Genomic DNA, 22,314 nt, shown 5'->3' on the forward strand with positions numbered 1-22,314 from the left:
TGGAGGGTGCAGCTCACAGTGGCCCATGTGGGGATCTAACTGGCAACCTTGTTGTTAAGAGCACCGCACTCTAACCAACTGAGCTAACCAGCCGCCCAACGTTTTTTTTTCTTTTAAAAAAAGGCACATAAGTGTTTAGGATTATATGAATGCTACTCTAAGCCCCATCTTTTCATTAATACTGCTCTATTCTTTGTTTTATTCCTAGTTCCAGTCGCCATTGCTGAGGGCATTTCCTGGTTATCAGCTTGTTTCAGAAATTCTTTATGGGGTAATGGGGTTACTTAACAACTGGTAAAAGAACTGATGAAATACCTAGAAACGACAATTTCCATTGAGAAGCAAACCTACCATGTCATAACAGTTAAACTCTAGCTCTGGAGTGGGGACTGAGGGGTGGGGAGGTTTGGGAGGGGAGGAAAAGGGGCTGGGGGATGGAACTGGCAGTAATGTGCTACCCTGGGTCTGCACCTTTCCAGAGCTCAGACACAGAAAGGCTTTGTCACAGGAGCCACAGGTGAGGAGGGCCCCCTGGACGGCCCTTGTGGCGTGCCAGGCCCTCATCCTTCTCCCTGGAAACTCGGTGCCCCTCTCGCTGTCGCAGCCCAGACCTGGGGAATGAAGGGCATGTAGACAATGACCCTGAACACAGCTTGTGCTCAGCTCTGTGTCCCAGTTGTTTCTCTCCTGACTGAAGGTCAGGGGTACAGCACAGAGAGAAGTGCAGGTCGCAGGGCCCGCCATGAAGAAGAGGGGCCCGAGGGCCTTTACCTGGATCACAGGAAGCCTCAGCCTGAGGAAATCGGAAGGCTCGAGGGGGATGTCACTGCCTCACCTTGAGTCTGTCTCTGTGGCTCTTTGGGCCCCTGTACCTGGCTCAGAAAGGGCTCTTGGATAGCAAAAGACTTAAGGCGGTCAGCCGTGAGAAGGGAACATGCATTCCGTTGGCTACATGTTAAGATGTGGCCAAGGTCTCCAAGGTAAACTGCAAGGGCTTAACTAGAAGAAGTGTTGTTCAGAGACGAAATTACTGTTCCTTCATTTGTGCTGTTTAATAAGTTCCAGAAGCAGAAAAATCTCCTACAAAATTAGAGTTCAATTTCTCCTGCCTCAAGTTTTCACAAAATGCCACATGCCATGGGAGTTGACACTGTGACCCAGAAATGGCAACAGACTTAATTTTCCACAGTTCGTGAGGGGCACAGGGTGGAGCGGTGGCCTCAGGTCTGTCATCTAAACAGCAGCAGTGTGTCCAGACCCTGGACGTTCATGCCAGCATGTCCAATGTCTGGTTATGTCCTCAGCAAAGGGCAGTGTGACACTAATAAAACCAGGGCATGGAATGGGTTGTGCTGTGTTTTACCCTGGAACCTTTAGTCCCATGTATGAATCTCAGTGTTGTCACCTGAGGGCCGTGCACTGAAGAATGAACTGTATTTCACAGCAAACGAAGGAAGCTTTTTCTTAAGAAATAAATTTAATTTGAGGTGGTTAGTGAATGTAAGGCATGTAATGCCTTCATGAAAGTTAAAAGAATCCAGTTACAAAAGAAGCACTGTGTAGTTTCAAATAGCTGAAGGTACAATGGGCTCCATATTTTACATAGTACAAAAAATTATTTCATATACAAAGAAAAAATACAAATAATGTGCAAAAACCATTTTCACAGGTGGCAATTTATAAAATGAAAATGATAGAAAATCCTTCATTCTTATTATTCTCCCAATTTCTTATATATTAACAGTTCTATTTCCTAGTGTGTAGATAATTTTAAACTTGAATATCTGATTTATTTTTAACCTACAAAGTCAAAGTGGTTATGTTTTTAGAAAGGGAACGATTTCGCTACTGAAATATTATGACTGAATCAGTTTAGTTAATTTTATATTAAATTATAAGCAGACTATCTGAAAAACAAGGATACAGAAATCATATATACACATTTTTGAAATATTAGTTTGGTATTTAACATATTAACATTCCAAAACAAATGCAATGACCTAGCGACCTCTGACTCCAGTTGGCCGCAGTGCCTGGATCAGAGATGCTGCTTCTGTTCCTCATGAACAAACAGCATTCCACAGATCTGAAGCTGATCAAACACATGGTTACCAAAAGTAAAGAAAATCTAAAACCAGTTCTTACTGTTCATGTGCAGAAGTGTTGTTTGGGTTTCTGATCAAGCCGCAGTGTGCTGCGGTCCACACCAGCCCTCGTCACAGGCGTGTGGTCATGAACAGCTGGCTCTGTCTTTCCAACGTCCTCATCAGGAGGTCAGTGCATGGGTTTGTTCTGTGGGTTAGTGCATTCAGCGTTCTGCATGTTATTCTGCGTGAGAAGCTGGCAGGGAGCAGAAGAATACACAGGAACACAGGGCCCTGGACCCTCAGAGAAGCCAGGGTTTTGGAAGCACTACTTCCCTGCGTTGGCCTGGTCAGTTTTGCATCATTCCCTGGACAATCTTCCCATCAGGATAATCCTGTGTGCCTCTCTTTCCTGCCACTGAGCACCAATGTGAACCCCAATGGCATGGCAAGAAGAACCTTCTGGCAGCACCAGAGAACTGAGCATCTCCAAGGTCGGGCCCTAGAGCAGGAGCCTCTGACAGGAAACCTTCTCTATGCAGAATGTAACAATCTTGGAGGGTTTTGAGTTTTGCTTGTTAGAAAGCACTCCAAGGAAACTATGACCTTGGAGAGCAAAAAGGATCCAACTTTCGTGAAGAAGGACCCAAGTGGGCGGTAGCCATTTTGCCTACGGGATGGATGACAGTTGGCTCAGGAAGCATTCTTCTGATCCCTAACCACTAAGACCCTGTTAGAACAACTAGTGCAAGACTCGGGGAGTGCCTGGGGCTCTTGATCAGACCTGTGTGGCACATCCACTCAGGCTAAGTAAACACAGCAACTGCTGAAAGGGAACTGGGTAAGACTGGGCAGGAGAAGCTCAGGCGCTGGGTTGCTTCAGCAGAACCCAACAGGAAGCTGTCAGCTCCTCAATGGCTCATGCACTTTTTTCCTATTTGGCGGCATGAGTCTTTCCTCCCTCTTCTGGTTGGGTGGATCATGGGCATCAGGCATCAGAGATACAGCTCTGGATTCTGTCTATCCACTGCTGGGCACTCTGTCCGTCCTGGGCACAGAAGTTATACACACGTTTGCTGGTCTTGAGCTGCAAAGCCAAATGAAGAGAAGCAGAGATGAAAGGCAGGGCTGATCTATGGCTTCGGACAAGTGTGTGAGTCAATCCCTGCCATCTTCTCTTTCTGTACTACCCCAGCACATCGGAATTTCCTCTCCCCTGCACTACCGTACCGTCATTGCCGTCCTAGTCACGTTGCGTTTCCAGTCCCCAAAGTGATAGGGGACGATTACCATCCCCATGGCAGATTAAACCTGCCAAAGGGTTCTGGCAGAACAAGGAGACACACCAGGGGAATCTTACTCTGCATCTCCCTGGGGCCTTCCTACTAAGGAGGCGGCTCAGGAATGGCGGGACCTCTGGCCTTTGCCATGCACTGGACCAATACAGCGAAGGCACCAAACAAATTCCCTGTGCTCCTTGGGGAAGTCTTAGACGCATCCACACCACGGTGAAGTTGGCTTTTGTGTCCCCTTCCCATCCCTGTCTCTAGTCTTCACTTGGGGCCACGCTGGACACCCAGAGTCAGGGAAGCAGCCTCCTGGCCTGAGCAGGGCCCTGGAGTATGACCTCTGCCCTTTATGAAGCCCGGCTTGGCTCTGGGGACTGGATAAGTCCCTTATCACATCACCCAAAACAGGCTCCAAGGCCCACCTAAGGGCTGCTGAAGATGTTAGAGTCATCATGTGTGATTAAGGACAGCTTTTTTGTGGGTGGTCAAGCATGCAGACCACTGAAATGAAGGAAGTAGCATCTGTTTTTGACAGTAGGTGGTGAGAGGAATAACTAATAATATTAAACAAGGAGTTCATTTGTTTTTGTATGTGTTTGGATACTTTTTGCAGGACTGCTTTGTGTAAAGCAACGTGCAGCCTGCTGAGACGTATGGACAGCTGGGACAGGTCAGGTTGGAGATCAGAGTGCCAAGTTCAAGTTCTGTTGTAATTCCCAAAGCCAGGGGTCTGTGACCCATCTACAATCACCACCGATTGCTCCATAATTCTCGGAGGTAGATAGATGACAGGACCATGTGTAGACGGAGCCAGGAAAAGATGACTTACATCGAAGAAGGCCTTGTCGCTTGTGTGCTTTGGGGCCCCCATGCTGGGGCCAGCAGGGACAACCATCTCTACTTCTGCCAGGTCAATGTGGCCTTTACAGCTTGTGTCCTCGCCTGAGTCATAGTATCGCAGCTGGAACCAAAAGGATACAGATGGGATGTAAGAGACACACAAAGGGAAACCCACACGGCTTTGCAAACTGTGTCTGAACACTTTCGTCTGTATCTTGCTAAACTATGCCTGGAAGAATAGACAAGAAATTAAAAACACTGTTGTCTCTGGGAAAAAAAATACTAGGTGACTATAAGAAAGGAGGAAAAAAGACATATTTTTTGAAATTTGAACAAATACTAAATAATAAAATTAAATGTCAACTAACAACTATAAAAATATATATAACATAAAAAAGGGGTTAATGTTTAGACTATATATAGATTTTTTAGAAATTGATAAGAAAAAGATAAACTAGTTAAAAAAAATGGTCAAAGGATCTCAGTAGGTAAGTCACAGAAGAAACACAAATGACCTGTAAACATCTGAAAAGATGGGCAACCTCACTGTTCAGAGAACAGTAAATGAAACCAATGAGATTTCAATTTGTATTTAGATTAAGAAATATTAAAAATGGCTGATAATACCTAGGTTGAATGCAAAGCCCTAGGTGCTCTCAAACACTAATGTGAGTAGGAATATAATTTGTTAGAAATTTTTGGAGAACAATTTGGCAATATCAACTAAAATTTAAAATATTTATGTCTATTGATACACCTTTCCCTATGGAAACACTCGCACACGCATACATGCATACAAGAAAAAAAAAAAAACATGTATAAAGAGATTTCCTCAGCACTGTTTTTTTTTCCAGTTAAAAATTGAAAAGATGTATCTGCCTTTCAATGGGGTGTTGTTTAATTACATGGTAGTGCACCAATAATATGGAACACTATACAGCTTTTCAAAAATGATAAAGACCTATATAAACTTGTAGGAAAATATGTTCAAGATACATAAAAAAAGTAAGTTGCCAAATAGCATGTAGATATAAAATGATTTTTGAAAAAACAGAATAAATAGCATAATATTTGATTGAGTGGTTACTACGTACCAGGACTGTTCTGACTATTTTGTATATAACTCATTTTAACCTTCCCAGCAACTCAAACTATACATACATATGTTTACATGTATATATGCATAAAAATTGTTTAGAGAAATATATACCAAATTGTTAACAGTAGTTATCCCTGGGAGTTGGGGGCAAAGGGGACTTTTCCATCTTTATGAGATGTTTGAATTTGATATAACAAACATGTATTACTTTTGGAATAAGAAAAATAAATGAGAAAAATATTTTTAAAAATGAAAGAGATTGCTGGTAAAATAGCCTTATTGGTTCCCAGTCTGATTTCACTCTCTAACTTACATAGCAAAAATGTGTCTGGTGCCTTCCTCACTGTGGTTCTGGCCTCAGACTTTTATTTTTTGCTCCCTTCAGGGATGGTATAAGTAGGGTTAAATGGAAAAACTGTATATCTTTCGTGCTAAAGAAATCCAAAAGGTTGGTAAGAACGCAAACATCATTTGATGTAATTGTAAATTACAGAAAAATGACGACATTGTCCTATGTTATATTTAGTGGTTTAATGGAACTTTTTACACAGTGTAGACTGTGATTTCAGAGACATTGTTATTTTAAGGTACAGCCCCATACACAGTGCTTCCACTGCATATTTGAAAATAAATTCCCTACATTTTTCCAAAAAGACTCTGCATAACTGTTATGAAACCCTTTGATCAGAGGAGTGGTGATCCCCATATAAAGTCTTCACCTGGAAGGAGCATTCTAGATGCATGTCCAACCAGAACATTGTAGAGGGGTAACAGTTCATATCTTTCTCAACAGACTCCATTTGGGACATGAATGCATTGAGAACCAAAATGTGTACCCCTCTGCCTCAAGGATGACTTGTCAGTTCCAAGGTAGAGTGAGGCCAGCAGTCAGAACACGGGAGGCTACGCAACTCTCACTAGTGAAGGGTGCAGAGGGGCTGGAGGTTTCGGTAGGGGCCCCTCCCCCGAGATCACTGGAGCAAAGGTTATGACACTGAGGATGGGAGGGCCACTGCAGCAATGGCTAAGAACCCAACAATAGGCAAAAGACTTCCCGACACTGGGATTCCAGGTTTGGGTGGGTACACCCCCTTCTGCCTGCTTTGGGAGCCTCTGTTGCTGCCATCTTTGAGGGATAATGATGCCTTCTTCAGTACACGGTATAATGATGGGCACAGGGATGGTGTTCAATCACATCAAATAAATTAGTGCCCTAGGTTCTGAATGGATGCGTCACGCTGCAAGGCCAAAGGTAATTTGTACTCTGGGCCGTGCTCACAGGTGCAGGTTCTACGTGCATGTAGCATACCACACGCTGCAAACCTTAGGTCCTCTCCTGGCTTGGAACTTCCCTCAGAAGGCTATTTCCCTTGCTCAGGGACATGCTGGGTCCTGGGAGGAGCCCCCACACAGCATATGAGAGGCCTCTGGAAAGCAGTATGTACGGGATCTATCTGCTGAGTCACACAGCAGCTGGGCCCTGAGCCTCGCCGAGACAGAAGTGATTTCTGTAGGCTTTCACAGAACTACCTGATGTTTTGTTATATCCAAAACGAACCAACGGGGCTTCCAACCTTTCAGCAGAGCTCCTCTTTTGTAAAGTGTTCCTTCAAAGGACCTAAAAGAAATGACAACAGGGCAGTTAATTTTGATTTTTCACTTAAAAATTTTTGTAAAGGGATGTCTGTTGTTTTTGTTTGTCAAATCTCTATTTCCCTCAAATGTTCCAAAACAAGGCCAATCAGAGTTCTCCCTAGAATATTTCTGCTAGACCTTTGGGGAAAGACTGCTTCGTTCTGCTGGAATGACCAAATTGCTGGGCCTGGCGCTCTGAGTAGCCATCTTTTGTGCCATGCTGGGCCTTGGCAATCCAGGGGGAAAGCAGAGCTGGCAAACGGACAGAAGGCTGAAGCCTGTGTGAGCAACTGGCACAGGCCTGGCCTCCCAGTTTATGTGAATAAATGCTTTTTGCCTGAGCTAGCATGAGTTAAAGAGTTCTGATGCCTGCAACTGAGAAAGTGCTGGCTGACACACATTCCCTCAAAAGATCTGGCAGATGTGAGATAAAAGCAATCAGGACTCAACCACAAATAGCTACAACCTCTTGGCATTATTCTAGTTGTAATTTTGATTTTTCCTCTTCAAAGAACCCTCTAACACCTTTAAAATAGAAACAGAGAAAGAAACAAAGCAAATCCATTTTAAGTCTTCAGAAGACTGTACCGCACAGGCCGGGCTCATTACAGGGCCTGTGGTGCAGCCTAGGAGGGTGGGTGGGGAGAGTCTTTGCAGCCCACCCAGCAGGGCTCAGCACATCAACCTGTTTTCATCATTCTTGGACGTGTACTGGCTGTACAGCGTGGCTGCTCTCCGGTCCACTCCATTGGATGGGGCGGGGCTGGCACCCTGCTCCTGCCCCGGGCTGCTGTCCGGGAGGTGCAGCAGGGACCTCTTCTGATAGGAAGGGAGGTTGGTAGACACAATTCCTGGGGAGCCTGAAGGGGGTCTCTGGGGCTGGAAAAGACAGAACAGGAGTTAGGAGAGCTTTTCAAAGACTAAGCAACTCATCCGGTAATTTTCTTCCTAAAAACTTATCTCCAGCAAAACCTGGACCAATAAGCAAACTATATGTATAAAGCTGTTTATCCTGGAGTTGTATATAATAGCAAAACATTGGAAACAGCCTAAATGTCTATCACTAGGGGATTGGTTAAAAATCAAAAACTTCCCCCAGCATTTTTATACAATGGAATTCTAGACAGCCATTAAAAATGATGCTGATTTATATATAGTGACAAATGGAAGGACATGTATGCCACATATTAAGTAAAAAAGAAAGCAGGTTTTAAAATAGTATGTATAGAAATTCCTTTTATATGTGTGTTTCGAATGATAAAGCAAGTTTGAAAGCATAGTGGTTTATTTCCAGGTTATAAATTGTGGGTGATTTTTATCTTCTATTTCATAACCTTCTGTGTTACTTAAAAGAATACATATATCTCACTTTTATAATCAGAAACAAACCCAAGAAACTATTTTATTTTTCTGAGGAAAAAGCAGTAAGACATCACCCACCTGTGGCCTGTCTGATGACAGCTCCTCAAGTGCCATTTGAAGGCAGGAGACATAGCCCAGGGGACCCCTCCATGCCACTCTGAGGCTCTCTTCTGTCCATTCTCTTCTGATATCTGACCCTGCTGACCTCTCCTTTCTCCCCGAAATGCTCTTCAGAACACTGCCCTTCAGAACACTGCCCTAACTTCCTTTCTGTTGCACTTGGAGCCAGTCTGACACAGGTTTGACTCGTGGCTCTACCAAGTACCAGCTGTGTGATCTCTGTGCCTGCCCCTCTGGTATGAGATGGGACACCACTCCCTCACCGGGGGTTACACAGGATGCTAAAGTGTATATGACGCACATGTGACATGGCTGATAAAAGTTTCTCAAGTCAAAAATAGAAAACGGTGTGAGAAGCAGAAAACAGTATTTAGTTTTAAAATATTTTTATATGTTTCTTAATTCAGAAAGAGAAAAGGGGGTATGAACACTAGACAATAGCATATTTTGTCATTTTAAAAGACTTTATTTTTCTCTGATTATTTCTCTGGAGCAAACATGGTCTTGGTGTTCCCCTCCTCCCTCATGTGGTAGAAGATCAGCTGAAACCACGAGGCCCCGAGATAGAAAATAACCCAGTAATTTCCCCTGGACACAGGACCCTGAAACCTAAGTATTATGTCACTGTGGGAAAGTGAGCCACTCAGGAAGCATTCAGTCATTTGGAACTTTCTGCCCTGGAACCCCGGGGCATGACCCTCCTCTCTACCCTTCCCTTTGGCTATAAACCCACCTGGGTGACCTGTGGCAGTGGACCCCACCTGACCTAGCGCCCTCAAAAAGCTCAGAAGTAGTTCCTCAAATGACTTTGCCAACTCACACGGTCTGCTCTGGGCTCTTCTTTAAGGTCCACGGTTACCCTTTCCCACAGCTGCTGCCACTTCTCAGGGGTTTGGTTCAGCTTATGCTCCAATCTTTCAATTTCCTGCAAAGTAATTAAAAGGGGTTTTCTGACAGTTAAGTAATTCATAGAAACCAGGATGTGTCCTAAAACCACATCTCCTCTGTACTGGGCCCAGACGAACAGTACGGCCAGAGGGCAGCTAGACATTGGTAAACACAGGGCCCCCGCAGAGGTTTCCTAAGCCAGGAAGAGTGGCGGGAGCTCTAGCTGGTGTGATGCACTGTGGCAAAGACCATTTATTAGGATCTGTAACCAGGACTTTTTGTACAGAATGGCTTAAATAGAGAGAAGAAATATGTAACCCCAACACCTTCACCCCTGGCCATCCCATAGGAAATCTGATGGCCACAGCAAAACGTCAAGCATTCGGCCAGTGTCCAAACCCTAACAGCTGAGGTAGAAGAGAAGTCTGTCCTTCACAGAGGAACCCCTCAACTGTGATGATTCAAACCAGATGTGGAAAGAATGAATCCAGAAATGCCCAAGGAACAGAGTTTCCTTCAGGCAGGGAAGCTGGTGAGTGTTTTTACTGTGGTGCACTCCTCCTGGTCAGGAAACCAGACGGGGACTCTTCAGGAACTGTGACCCCTGTCAGGCTCCAACTCTTTCCTCAGGGCTGCTGCTCTCATCAGGGTGGCTACTGCCAGGATGGTTTCACTGCAGAATATTCCTTGTAGAAGATGGCTGGCAGTACTCCTATCAGGCCATCAGCAACTCACACTTCTGACCAGAGGAAGTGAAGCACCCACAAAAGCCATAACTTAGGCCTGACACGCTGCTTGGGCAGCTCTCACAGCTGAGAGGCTGCAAACTGCTCCATTGTTTGACTGCTTCCTCACAATGCTGGAAAACTCATTTTTTATTGAAACCCTTTTCCAGTAGCTGAGCCTGGTTCTCCGTTGAAGTTGGGGAACAAATCTGGTTTCCTGCTACTCCTGAGATGCCACCTATAAAACTAGACCCGAGTGAGGAGAGTCATGTCTCGAAGCCTGTGAACCCATCTTAAATGAGCCTGGTTCCCGAGCCCTCACGCACCTCCAGGGCCCACGCTGCCCGAGGTGTGTCTGCACACTGTTCACTTACACTGAAGAGGCTGGTGAGCGCATCGGGCTGACAACAGCTGACATCGTCATAGCACGGCCACACTGTTCTCCTGTGGCTCTGGGGCCCAGTGTCTCCGGCCAGTTCAGAGTCCTCAGAGGGGAGCTGCTTGGGGGTCAGCATCATCCAGTCATACGAAGGCCCTGTGGAAAGGGTCTCCTCTATGTAGTAATCCCACTTCTTGAGGCTGGAGACATTTACATTGGGCTTCAGGGCCTGTTTAAAGAAAATTCTGAAATATAGTTTCATCCTAACCCCAAGTTGACTTGCAGGTCGGTCCCTAACATTTGCAGGGCCTGGGGCAAGAGTATGAATGGAGGTTCAAGCACTACATTTTGTCTAAATATTTAAATGTATAAAAATAAATGATTAAATAAAATATGTTCTATCTTCCTACCTCGACAAATGTAACTTCTTAATGACCTGGAAGGCCAAGCTCAAATTGAGAATTCTTGGATTCCTTGGAATTCTTACCACGAAGTGTGTGGAACTAAGGAAGCCGGCCCCAGCTCCCAGTCGCTGGCCTAAGCCCCTGCTCCTCCCACCTCAGCTCTGTCCTATATTCTGAGGGTCTTTCAGGAATGTGTGTGTACGCCCCAGCCCACGCAGCTCAACTCTGTCAATAGCTACTTCTTAGCAGCCCTTTGAGCACTGGCTTGCGAGACAGACTTGGAGAAGTGGGCTGGTGAGTAACTTGAATTTGGGTAAGGAGTCTTGAGGTACCACAGCATGGTTTAGATGAAGGAGGGGCACCTAAGCACGTACCCTTTGTTTCTCGCACCCCTCAGCTCATGAGGAAGGAGCAGCTGGAAAAAGGCCAGAGTGGGGTGCTAACGCGTGGGGCCTGAACGCGTGGGGCGCGAGGCAGGGGCCGTCTTGCCCTGAGTAAAGTGCTCCTGCTTATCGAGCCAGTCTGTTCCACCTCAGAGCCTATTTTCATATAGATGTGTGTGGTAGAGCGGGATTGCCCCTGAGAAGTCATCCTTCTTGGGCGGGGTTCCAAGCATCCCTGTTTCCCACCAAGGTTGTTCGTGGCTTTGGTACACATGGACTTAGAGAAATCTTTTCTAAAGGATTTCAGATTTTTTAGCTTAGACGACCTGTTGAGGTTTTAAGCTTTACGTGTTCTCTCTTCCTAGGGAAAGTTGCCTTGCTTTGACTTTCTTGAAGTTATTCCTTCTAGGTTTTGGGGCCAGATCCTAATTTTGTGGTCAAGAATTTGGTGAACAGTCTCCATTCCATCACAGTCCAAACCAAATAGTGTACCAAATTTTTGAATAGCTTTTGGTATTAAATCTAGTCAAATGTTTATAAAAAGCCTATTATGTACCCTAAAAGTAAGGAAAACTTTAACACAAAATATTCAGAAAACGAAACAAATGCTTTCTTACTGTACCTCTATTTCCACTGGTGAATATAAATAATTAAAGAAAATGGGACTCCTCTTGTGCATTCTGTCAATACATTCCCAGATACAAATTCCTTTTTTGGCATGTTTATCTCCTTTATCATCAAATAAAGTTCCTGTAAATCCAAAAAAAATTTAACAGAAGTCAAATAAATCAACAGTTTGCCTAAAAGTATGATCAATGTAGCTGATGAAAAGTGGAATATTTCTCATAGCTCTAGAAACAGTAACGTACGTGCAGAAACCTTAGAAAATAACTGCAAAGCTAAAGATAGGAATGAATATCCCAGTTATACGGAAACAAATCCAAATGGAAGGAAAACATCTGATAAGGTTTCCCCAAGCATTTAGCAGTATATTGTGACTTTCTTCCAATCTACATTTTACATCTATATCGAGATTCCCAGAGGTCCGTACCAGGAGACATTCTACACATTTTTCAAGAGAAGATGGGAGGACTTAGAGTTGATTTGATGAAACTCAGTTAAAAACATAATTTTATGTTTCTTTTTTAAGTTGTTGGCTGTTTATTATGAAGCCATTTAAAGTGTTTTCCTGTTTAGTAGTTTATATATACTGCAAATCATGGTCATGGAGACTTGGGATGACAGAAGGGTGTGGTCTGTATCCTTGGGTGACTTAAAAACAAAAGCCGAATTTGGGGGCGAAGGGGGCCCTTCAGGGATTTTCTGACACTATTTTTGTACCTTTCAAACAGTCAATCTGTTACTTATATAAGCCCACTTTGTTTTTAATAGAGAAGAAGATGTGTTAGGGTGAGGCAGGAGGTATTTCTTTAAAAGGCCAGACAGGGTGCCTCTCTCAGCAGTGCTGTCTTGCTTTGAATGAAAAGACTCAGTCAAAAATCAACAAGCATTTGACCAGTTTATCAGAAAAGAATGTCTTAAGCCCAAGGCTGCACAAAGTCCTGTATAAGACTAATGCTTTCTTCTCTACCTTTTAACTGCAGAGTCCAGTGCAGTAGTTCTCAACCTTGGCCACACGTTAGAAAAACCAAGAGCTCTAAAAAAATCTCAATGCCTAGGTCCCACCTCAGACCAAATAAGTCAGAATCTCAGAGGATGCGCCCCAGATATTAGTTATTTTAAAAGTTCTCCAAGTGACTTGAATGTCCAACATATAACCAGCTCTATTTAATGCCTTCCCAACACAAGGGTACTTAAGAAATGAAGGTTTCTGATTATGATGTGTGGAAAGACAATTCTGAGTCAGCAAAGGTCTGGAAGTATAACAGGATGAGAAATGGTCTCACCAGTGCTGGCTCCCTTACCAAAAGTATGAAATACCATACTGGACAATTTTTATTAAAATGCATGCATTTAATTTTTTATTAAAATGCATGCATCCTGATTTCTTATTTTAAACTGAGAACATCAGGAAATATATCAGCTACTAGAAGAATATGAACATTCAGGTACAAATAATATTCTGAAAAGAGATTTAAAAAAATTTGCTTGTCTTCTTAACAAAAATAGTCATGTGTATTCCCCCTTCTCCTCTCCCTATAACAGAAGGAAGAATGTAAAATCCCCTTGGGGAATGTTTTCACAGGGGCTGACTTTCAGTATCTAGTCTCTACAATTATTTCTGCTTTTAAACTTTATAATAATGATATCTAAAATTTATTGAGTGCTTACTATGTGCTAGCAATTGTGCTAAGAAATTTACAAATATTTCCTAATGTGATCATCATGGCTCATAGGGGTGGGTGCTTTATTGTCCCCATTCTAAACATGAGGAAACTGAGGTAACTAACTTGTCCAAAGTACTCAGCTGGTAACTAGGAGTGCTGGCATTTAACCCCAGTCTGTTTGCTCTGAGCCCATGGCCTTAAATGCTATTCAAACTGCCTCTAAGGGCAGGTACCTATTCCTACCTGGGGTACCTGGGGTACAAAAACTGAGCCAAACATTTCTCCTCAAACAGTGACACCACTTTGAGATATTAAAATAGTAAGCAGATTTAATTTTCAAAGGTGCTACAGGGATGACATCTTGGAGTGCCTAAGAGTTAACAAAACACATAATTTTCGACTTGGGGAACACATTCATACCCACTCTACTTTTGTAGTTCAGGGTAAAACACTTGAGGGTAGTTATATTATTAGAGTTTTTAATTAAAAACACACAAAACTAACAAAAAAGATGGAACAAGAGCATACAAACACGTACCGTGCTCTAATCTTTCATAGTCTGAATCCAGGAGAAATGTTTTAAAGCGATTAGATACATAGTGGAAAGCCAAGAACTTTAAGTAATAGAGATTGAATTCAAACTCAGTTGGATACTGGTTGTGAACCTGAAACACACAAGGCAAAGAAGAGTAAGAATCAAACAAAATAAAAAGTGGATGCTATGCCACTGAATGCAGGAGACTATTTGGTCACGCAATCAATCGAATCCCTACCATGAGTGGAGGTGGGAAGGGAACCAGCCTTTGTGAGCACCTAGTATGTGCCAGATGCCAAACTATGGGTTGTTATAAACATAATCTCATTTAATCTCCATAACAACATTGCAAGATAGGCATTATTTTTTTTCACTTTATTGATATAACTGACATATAACAGTGTGTAAGTTTAAGGTGTACAATGTGATGATTTGATACATATACCTAATGTGAAATGATTACCACAACAGGGTTAGTTAGTACCTCCATCACCTCACATAATTACTTTTTTGGGGGGAGGGTGAGAACATTTAATATCCTCTTAACAACTTTCAAGTATATATAATACAGTATGGTTAACTATAGTCACCATGCTGTACATTGGACTCCTAGAATTTATTCCTCTTATAACTGTAAGTTTTTACCCCTTGACCAACATCTCATTCCCCTCACCCCTTAGATCCTGGAAACTGCCATTCTACCCTGTTTCTATGACTTTGGTTTTTTTTTAGATTCCACGTACAAGTAAAATCATATAGTATTCGTTTTCCTATGACTTATTTCACTTAGCATTACGCCCTCAAGTTATCACAAATGGAAGAATTTAATTTTTTTCCTCACAGCTAAATAATATTCCATTCTTTACATATATAACATTTTCTTTATCCATTCATCCCACAGATGGACACTTAGGTTGTTTCCATATCTTGCCTAGTGTGACTAGTGCTGCAGTGAACATGGGAGTACAGATATCTCTTTGAGATAGTGATTTCATTCCCTTCAATATATACCCAGAAGTCGTACTGCTGAATCATATGGTAGTTCTGTTTTTAATTTTTGGAGCAACTTCCATACTGTTTTCCATCGTGGTTGCACCAATTTACATTCCCACTAACAGGACACAAGGGTTCCCTTTTCTCCACACCCTCACCAACACTTCTTACCTCTTGTCATTATGATAATAGCCCCCCTAACAGGTGTGGGGTGACAACTCATCATGGTTTTGATTTGCATTTCCCTGATCAATAGTGATGTTGAGCACCTTTTCATGTACCTGTGGCCATTTGTATGTCTTTGAAAAAATGTCTATTCAGATCCTCTGAAGATAGATATTATCCCCACTTTACAAATGAGGAAGCTACTAATGAGGATGAGCAAGATTAAGCAGTTTACCCAACATCACTTGGCAGTAACTAGTGAGCCCGATTCGAACCCTGGCTGGTTAGGCTCCAAGGTCTGTGGTTCATTCACTGCCTTATACTGTGTTAGGCACTTGACAGATATAAATTAACATAAGTTACGGTTCTCACTTTGCAGGCACTTGTGTAATAGTGAATAATACAACAAGAAAAATGGTACTTACACACGTTTGTCAATGAAAGGAATGAGAAGGCCCTTTAGGGGGAGAGCAAGAGATGTTTTCTGGACAAAAGAAATGTGTGCCTTTCTGAAGGCAATGCAGAAAAGCCAACAGAGAGAGAATAAAATGTAGAGAAAGAGCTGATCACTAAGTAGATAAGGCCCTGGGCAAACAAGAATGAATGAAGTTGAGGGCCCAGAGACAAGGAACAGTCTTGGAACTGAGAAGGGATAGAAGAGAAGATAAAAAGAAAGATAGTTCCAAGTGCAAAGGGGAGGGAGAGGAACTCATGCCTTTTAACCTTAATTCTTCATCCGTAAATTAGGTAGTAAGGTCACTGGACACAGGATAAGGGAATGATATGGGAGTGAGGGAACAAGGCAGAGCTTGGACAGGTCACTGAGCTATAGCATACTTTATGCAAACTGTATGCAGACTCTGAGGAGCCATTGTATTTACGTTGGCAGAAGGTAGGCTGATGACCCTGTGACATTCTCCAATCCACCTAGCAATCTCACATCTATATTGTTCAAACAGTGTCTCATGACTAGTTAGAGAATTCTGTTTGCTTGAGATAAGTTCCAATCATAATTGCACTTGCTTAAAAGCTGTTTCAAATGAACACTGAAGGCAGGCTATCTAAATGCCAGCTTTCCTCTCCATGTTTAATTTGGCAATGTGGACCCACACTTCATCAGCCAAAGTGAGCTGAGCAGGCATGTGTATAATATGTTGTTTGCCCAATAGATCAATTGGGATTTAAAGTCATAATCTGTATATCACTTTGTCAAAGTTTATTGTCTGGTTATAAACCTACAACATTTTCTTACTGGCTTTTTAATTGAACTAAAACTTTCGCTTATGAGTGAAACAAAATAAAACTGATTTTAGGAAGACTTATTACAAAGAGAGTTTGACTCTTATGCAATGGAACTGCTTTCCTGACCTGAGCCACTGCCCTTTGTGTTACATCAGGTCTTCACAGGACAGGAGTGTTTTCCATGGGACAGTTGTGACATGGCTCTGAATAGCTAGGTAGAGTGCCATATTTCAGGTAATTAGAACTGTAAACATATGTATTAAGTATGAATTTTCTCATCAGTGAAAATAAAAGGATTAGACAATATGGGTTTCCTGTAATTATGCTATATGAGCCACTAATTATAAAGGTTGAACATACTTGAAGAGTTTAGTTATAACTAAATAAAACGTAAGACAATATGACACATATTTAATGTTCAACAGTTATTATTTTGCAGCATTATAACTGGGCATAAAAATAAGTTAAGTGGTTATTTTATTTAGCAATACTTTCTTCCATTTCTATAATGGAAACTACAATTTTTAAAAATAGCTTTTATTTCCTTGTTTTGTTAGCCCTCTATGTCTTTGGCTCAACTGTCAACCATGTCCCGCAGCACAATAGTCCTCTTCCGAACACCTCGCCCTTATTGCTACAGATGCACACCAGACCAGGCCTTGGGTTTGCCTCTCCACTGGGCCTGGTTCTCTGGTATTCCTGGCTCCTTTCTAAACATGGTTCAGAACTAAAGTTTTCTGCGCTTCCCCTCATGACCTGCCCTTTAATGCCAAGTAAAGCTCTCTAGTCCGAGCTCCTGGTTTGGAATCAATAGTACCGCCCGAGGGGCCAGCACACACAATGAGATGGGGTGACTCAGCCTGTGGGTGGCAGGACAGAGGAGGCAGGCCCAGGAGGATGGAATCTGATTCCTTACCATCTGAGTCTCAGGGAGGAGAAATCTGCAGTGTGCTCAGGCAGAGTGAGCTACAAGAACAGCTGGACCCCAACAGCCCCTGAAATAAACCCTGGTAGTCACTGGCCAGCCGCCTGCCTCACTGTTTTCAGGCGAAGAAGGGTTCAGGGCTATTTCCACTGACCCAGTCCACAATAGTTTCTAAAAACTCTTTTAAGAACTTTTATTAAACAAAGCCCTAGAATAACAAAACATTTCTCTCAATGACTGTTCTCCACAGGAACCACTGGCCTCATATATTATCTCTATCCTTCCTTAATTATTCTGATATTTAATATGTTTAGGAATATAATTTTGAAGACCCACTTCTGAGGTTAAGCAGGATGGAAATAATGAATATGACCTTAAGCTGAACTTACAGGCCTTTCAGGGAGATCATATGCTAGAAGTAAAAGCAAAGCTCTATAAGTGGAAAAATGCTTTCATAGCCCACTGTACTGAGCAACTGGCCTCACCAAAACCCTGAACTCTACAATTACATTAGAAAGTTAGACACTTCTCCATGGCCTCTGGCACTCACCCGACTTGAATTGGAATTAGTGCGTAGAGCGCATCAAGGTCATTAAGGTGTTAGTGCTTGGGGGAGGGAGGGAGGGAGAGAGAGAGAGAGAGAGAGAGAGAGAATCTGTGTACCGCAATGGCACCAACATTTGCTAACTGCTTGGGGCTGAAATACAATCTGCCTCCAAACTGGGGTTAATTATTAGGTCTACTGAAAGTGGAAGAAAAGATACTGAGCATTTTTTTTTTTTTTTTTTTTTTTTACTGTTTGGCAACAGTTTAAGCAAAAAGCAAAAAAAAAAAAAAAAATCAGATTGATGTGAATGCTGAGTTGATAAATACCTAGATACCACATTTGGAATCTGACATTAGGAAACACAAGGAATTTTCTGAAATGTCTTTCCACTATAACGAGAAATGAAGACCTGACTGCATTCACGAGACAAAATATGGTATTTATATTTCCAGTAAGAAAGAAAAATTACACTGTCCTCATTTAGTCATACATCCCAAGGACTCAGTTTGTCCCATTCATTGGCTTCTTTTCCTCCTTGTAAATGGGAGACCTAGACCCTTCTGCAGTACTACACCACAGTGGTCTCCAAAAGGCACAATCCACATGCTTTCTTCTCCTGATGAGGTATAATTGACATACAATAAACTGCACATATTTAAAGTGTACAATTTGGTAAGTTTTGCCATATCTACACACCTATGAAACCGTCACCACAATCAAGATAATGAAGATATCAATCATAACTCCCAAACGTTTCCTTGTGCCTTTTGCCTTCTGCACCCTCCTAAATAACCACTGATTTGCTTTTTGTCACTACAGATTAATTTGCATTTACTAAAACTTTATATAAATGGAATAAGTACATATGTACGCTTTTTGTCTACCTTCTTTCACTAAGCATAATTATTTGAGATGCATCCATGTTGTTGAGTTACCAGTTGTTAATTCTTTTTTATAGCTAAGTAGTATTCCACTATATATGGACATACCACAATTTGTTAATTCATTCACCTGTGGATGGACATTGGGTTGCTTCTATATTTTTGGTTATTACATACAAAGCTGTTATGAACAGTTATGTACAAGTCTTCATAGAGTGTAAACTTTCATTTCTCTTGTGTCACTGCCTAGAAATGGAATGCTGAATCATATGGTAGGTAGGTATATTTCACTTTTTAAGAAATGGTCAAACTGTTTTCCCAAATGGTTGTTTAATTTTATATTCCCACCAGCAGTATTAGAGAGTTCCAGTTCTTCCACATCCTTCAACACTCGAGGCAGTCAGTTTAAAAAATTTTAGCCATTACAATAGGTACGTAGTGGTATCTCACTGTGATTTTAATTTGCATCTCATAATGATGAATGATGTCAAGTACCTTTTCATGTACTTATTTGCCATCTGTGTATCTGTGGTGAAATCAGTACAAATATTCTGCCTGTAAAAAAATAGGTTAATTGTTTTTTTATTGTCAACTTTTGAGAATTCTTTATATATTCTGGATACAAGTCCTTTAGCAGATATACGATTTGCAAATATTTTCTCCCACTTGGTGATTTTTCTTTTCATTTTCTTAACAGTGGGATTTCTTTCTTTTTTTTTTTTAAGAGACTGACCTTGAGCCCTTATGTTTTTTTCTGTTTTTTTTTTTTTTTTTTTTTTAAAGATTTTACTGGGGAAAGGGAACAGGACTTTATTGGGGAACAGTGTGTACTTCCAGGACTTTTTTTTTTTTTTTTTCAAGTCAAGTTGTCCTTTCAATCTTAGATTGTGGAAGGTGCCATTCAGCTTCAAGTTGTTGTCCTTTCAGTCTTAGTTGTGGGGGGTGCTGCTCAGCTCCAGGTCCAGTTGCCATTGCGAGTTAAAGGGGGCGTAGCCCACCATCTCTTGAGGGACTCGAGGAATCGAACCGGCAACCTTGTGGTTGAGAGCCCACTGGCCCATGTGGGAATCGAACCGGTAGCCTTCAGAGTTAGGAGCATGGAGCTCCAACCGTCTGAGCCACTGGGCTGGTCCCTTAACAGTGGTTTTTGAAGAATAGTTTTTAATTTTGAAAAAGTCTAATTTATCAATTTGTTCTTTCATAGATCATGTTTTTAGTGTTGAATCTAAGATATCCTTGCCTAACCCAAGGTCACAAAGATTTCTTCCTGTTTTCTTCTAAAAGTTTTATAGTATTAGGTCTTACATTTAGGTTTATGATCTCTTTTGAACTAATTATTATATTGGTGCTAGGAATGGAGTAATTTTTTTTTTTTTTTGGTATCTGGAAATCCAATTGTCTGGCACCATTTGTTGAAAAGACTATCCTTTCTCTACTGATTGCTTTTGCAGCTTCATCAAAAATAAATTTTCCATATATCATATATGTGGGACTATTTTTGGAGTCTCTATTCTGTTCCATTGGTCTGTTTGTCTGTCTTTACACCAGTTATCACACTGTCTTGACTGCTATAGCTTTATAATAAGTCTTGAAATCAGGTAGTACTAGTTCTCCAATTTTGTTCTTTTTCAGAGTTGTTTTGGATATTCTAGATCCTTTGCATTTCCATATGGATTTCAGAATTTGTTTACCAGTTTCTACAAAATAGCCCCCAAGGAGTTTCTTTGTGATTTTTGTGGCAAAATCATTGTGAATTTTTCATTTTTCATTGTGACACCGAATCTTTAGATCAATTTGGGGAGAGTGACATTTCAACAATATTAAGTCTTCTGACTCATGAACAAGAGTTATCTCTTGATTTATTTAAGTGTTTAATTTCTCACAGTAATGTTCTGTAGTTTTCAGTGTTCAGGTCCTTAACATATTTTGTTAGATCTCTTTCATGTTTTTTTAATCGTCTATTAAATGGTAATGATTTTTAAATTTTAATATTCCAATGGTTAATTTTTTTGTAGATTCCATAATCATGTTGTTTGCAGATAAGATAATTTTACTTGTTCTTTTCTAATGTGGAAGTCTTTATTATTATTTTTTTGCCTTACTGCACGGTTAGGACCTTTAGTACAATACTGAGCAGAAGGAGTGAAGCAGACATCCATGTCTTGTTCCTGATCTTAGAGGTAGAGCCTTCAGTCTCTCACTATTAAGTATGATGTTAGCTATAGGTTTTTAAAATAGATACTATTTATAGCTTGAGGAAGTTCCTTTCTAGTCCAGGTATCCTTAGAATTTTTGCAGGAAATAGATGTAATATTTTGTCAAATGTTTTTTCTGCATCTATTGAGATGACCATATGGTTTTTCTTTTTCAGTTTCTTAATATGGTGAATTACAGACTGATTTCAAATGTGAAACCAACAGTGCATTCCTGGAATGAATCCCACTTGACCATGGTACATTATTATCTTTTAAACATATTGATTTATATGGATTTGATTTGTTAAAATTTTGTTTAGAAAACATGAATCTATGATCATTAGGGATACTGGTCTACAGTTTTCTTTTACTGTCTTTGTCAGGCCAGGGTAATGGTGGTTTCACAGAATGAGTTAGGAAGTATTCCCTTTGCTTTAACTTTATGGAAGAATTTTTGTAGAATTACTATTATTTCTTTCTTAAATACTTGGGAGAATTTACCAGTGAAGCCACCTGGGTCTCGAGTTTTCATCATGGAAAGGTTTTAAGTACAATTTCAATTTCCTCAATATTCAAGTTATGTACTGGGGGTTCCAAAAAAATGTATACTAGTGAACACTTTGGTCAATGTTGTTCAAGCCATAATCAGAAGTGTCTGGATGCTGATGGTAACCACTTTGAGCACCTCTTGTAATTGCAGAAGTCAAACGTGACTGTCTTCATCTTTTGTTATCGGTATATATTGAGTACTACAATTTTAATACAGTTTTCCTTTCTTAAAATTTGTATACATTTTTTTGGCACCCTCTGTGTTTCTTCTTGAGTGAATGTAGTAGCTTATGTCTTTCAAGGAATTTGTCCATTTCACTTAAATTGTTGATTTTTGGGGGCACACAACTATTTATAATATTCCCTCACGATCCTTTTAATACCTGTAGAACCTGCAGTGATGTCATCTTTTTCATTTCTAATATTGATAATTTGCGTCTTTCTTTGATGAGTCTGACTAGAGGTTTATCAATTTTATTGCTCTTTTCAAGGAAGAGCTTTTGGTTTCATTAGTTTTCTTTATGGTTGGCCACAAGATTTTGTGGGTCTAAAGGCAAGTCTCCTCAAATAAATTTAGTCTTATTATATTATGTAGAATTGGGACTGACAGGCATCTCAACAAATAAATTAATTCTACATGAGCATGTCCTAAAATATGCCAATATATAGAGTTTTAGGCCTCTCTTAGGCATCATCTGGATTCTGTTGTTCAAATAATTTTACATTTATCTTCATGAAGATAAAAATATACAGATTTAAAAGACTAAGATGTGTGAAGCATTTCAG

General features: G+C 41.1%; 1 protein-coding gene across 2 annotated transcripts in view; it reads right to left on the reverse strand.

The window, feature by feature from the left end:
• Window positions 1-1,458: 1,458 nt before the first annotated feature.
• Window positions 1,459-22,314, reverse strand: part of SBF2 (SET binding factor 2) — a 391,441-nt gene continuing 370,585 nt past the window's right edge. For both annotated transcript variants that reach the window (XM_019728975.2, XM_019728981.2), the window contains 8 exons: window positions 14,035-14,161; window positions 11,831-11,958; window positions 10,417-10,650; window positions 9,250-9,354; window positions 7,633-7,826; window positions 6,843-6,930; window positions 4,203-4,334; window positions 1,459-3,171 (listed from right to left, as the gene is read on the reverse strand). In XM_019728975.2, the coding sequence (XP_019584534.2) occupies window positions 3,073-3,171; window positions 4,203-4,334; window positions 6,843-6,930; window positions 7,633-7,826; window positions 9,250-9,354; window positions 10,417-10,650; window positions 11,831-11,958; window positions 14,035-14,161 (1,107 nt within the window). In that variant the 3' untranslated portion in view covers window positions 1,459-3,072. The remainder of the gene's footprint in view (window positions 3,172-4,202; window positions 4,335-6,842; window positions 6,931-7,632; window positions 7,827-9,249; window positions 9,355-10,416; window positions 10,651-11,830; window positions 11,959-14,034; window positions 14,162-22,314) is intronic.

The sequence above is a fragment of the Rhinolophus sinicus genome, linkage group LG06 (genome assembly GCF_036562045.2).
Source record: "Rhinolophus sinicus isolate RSC01 linkage group LG06, ASM3656204v1, whole genome shotgun sequence".
NCBI lineage: Eukaryota > Metazoa > Chordata > Mammalia > Chiroptera > Rhinolophidae > Rhinolophus > Rhinolophus sinicus.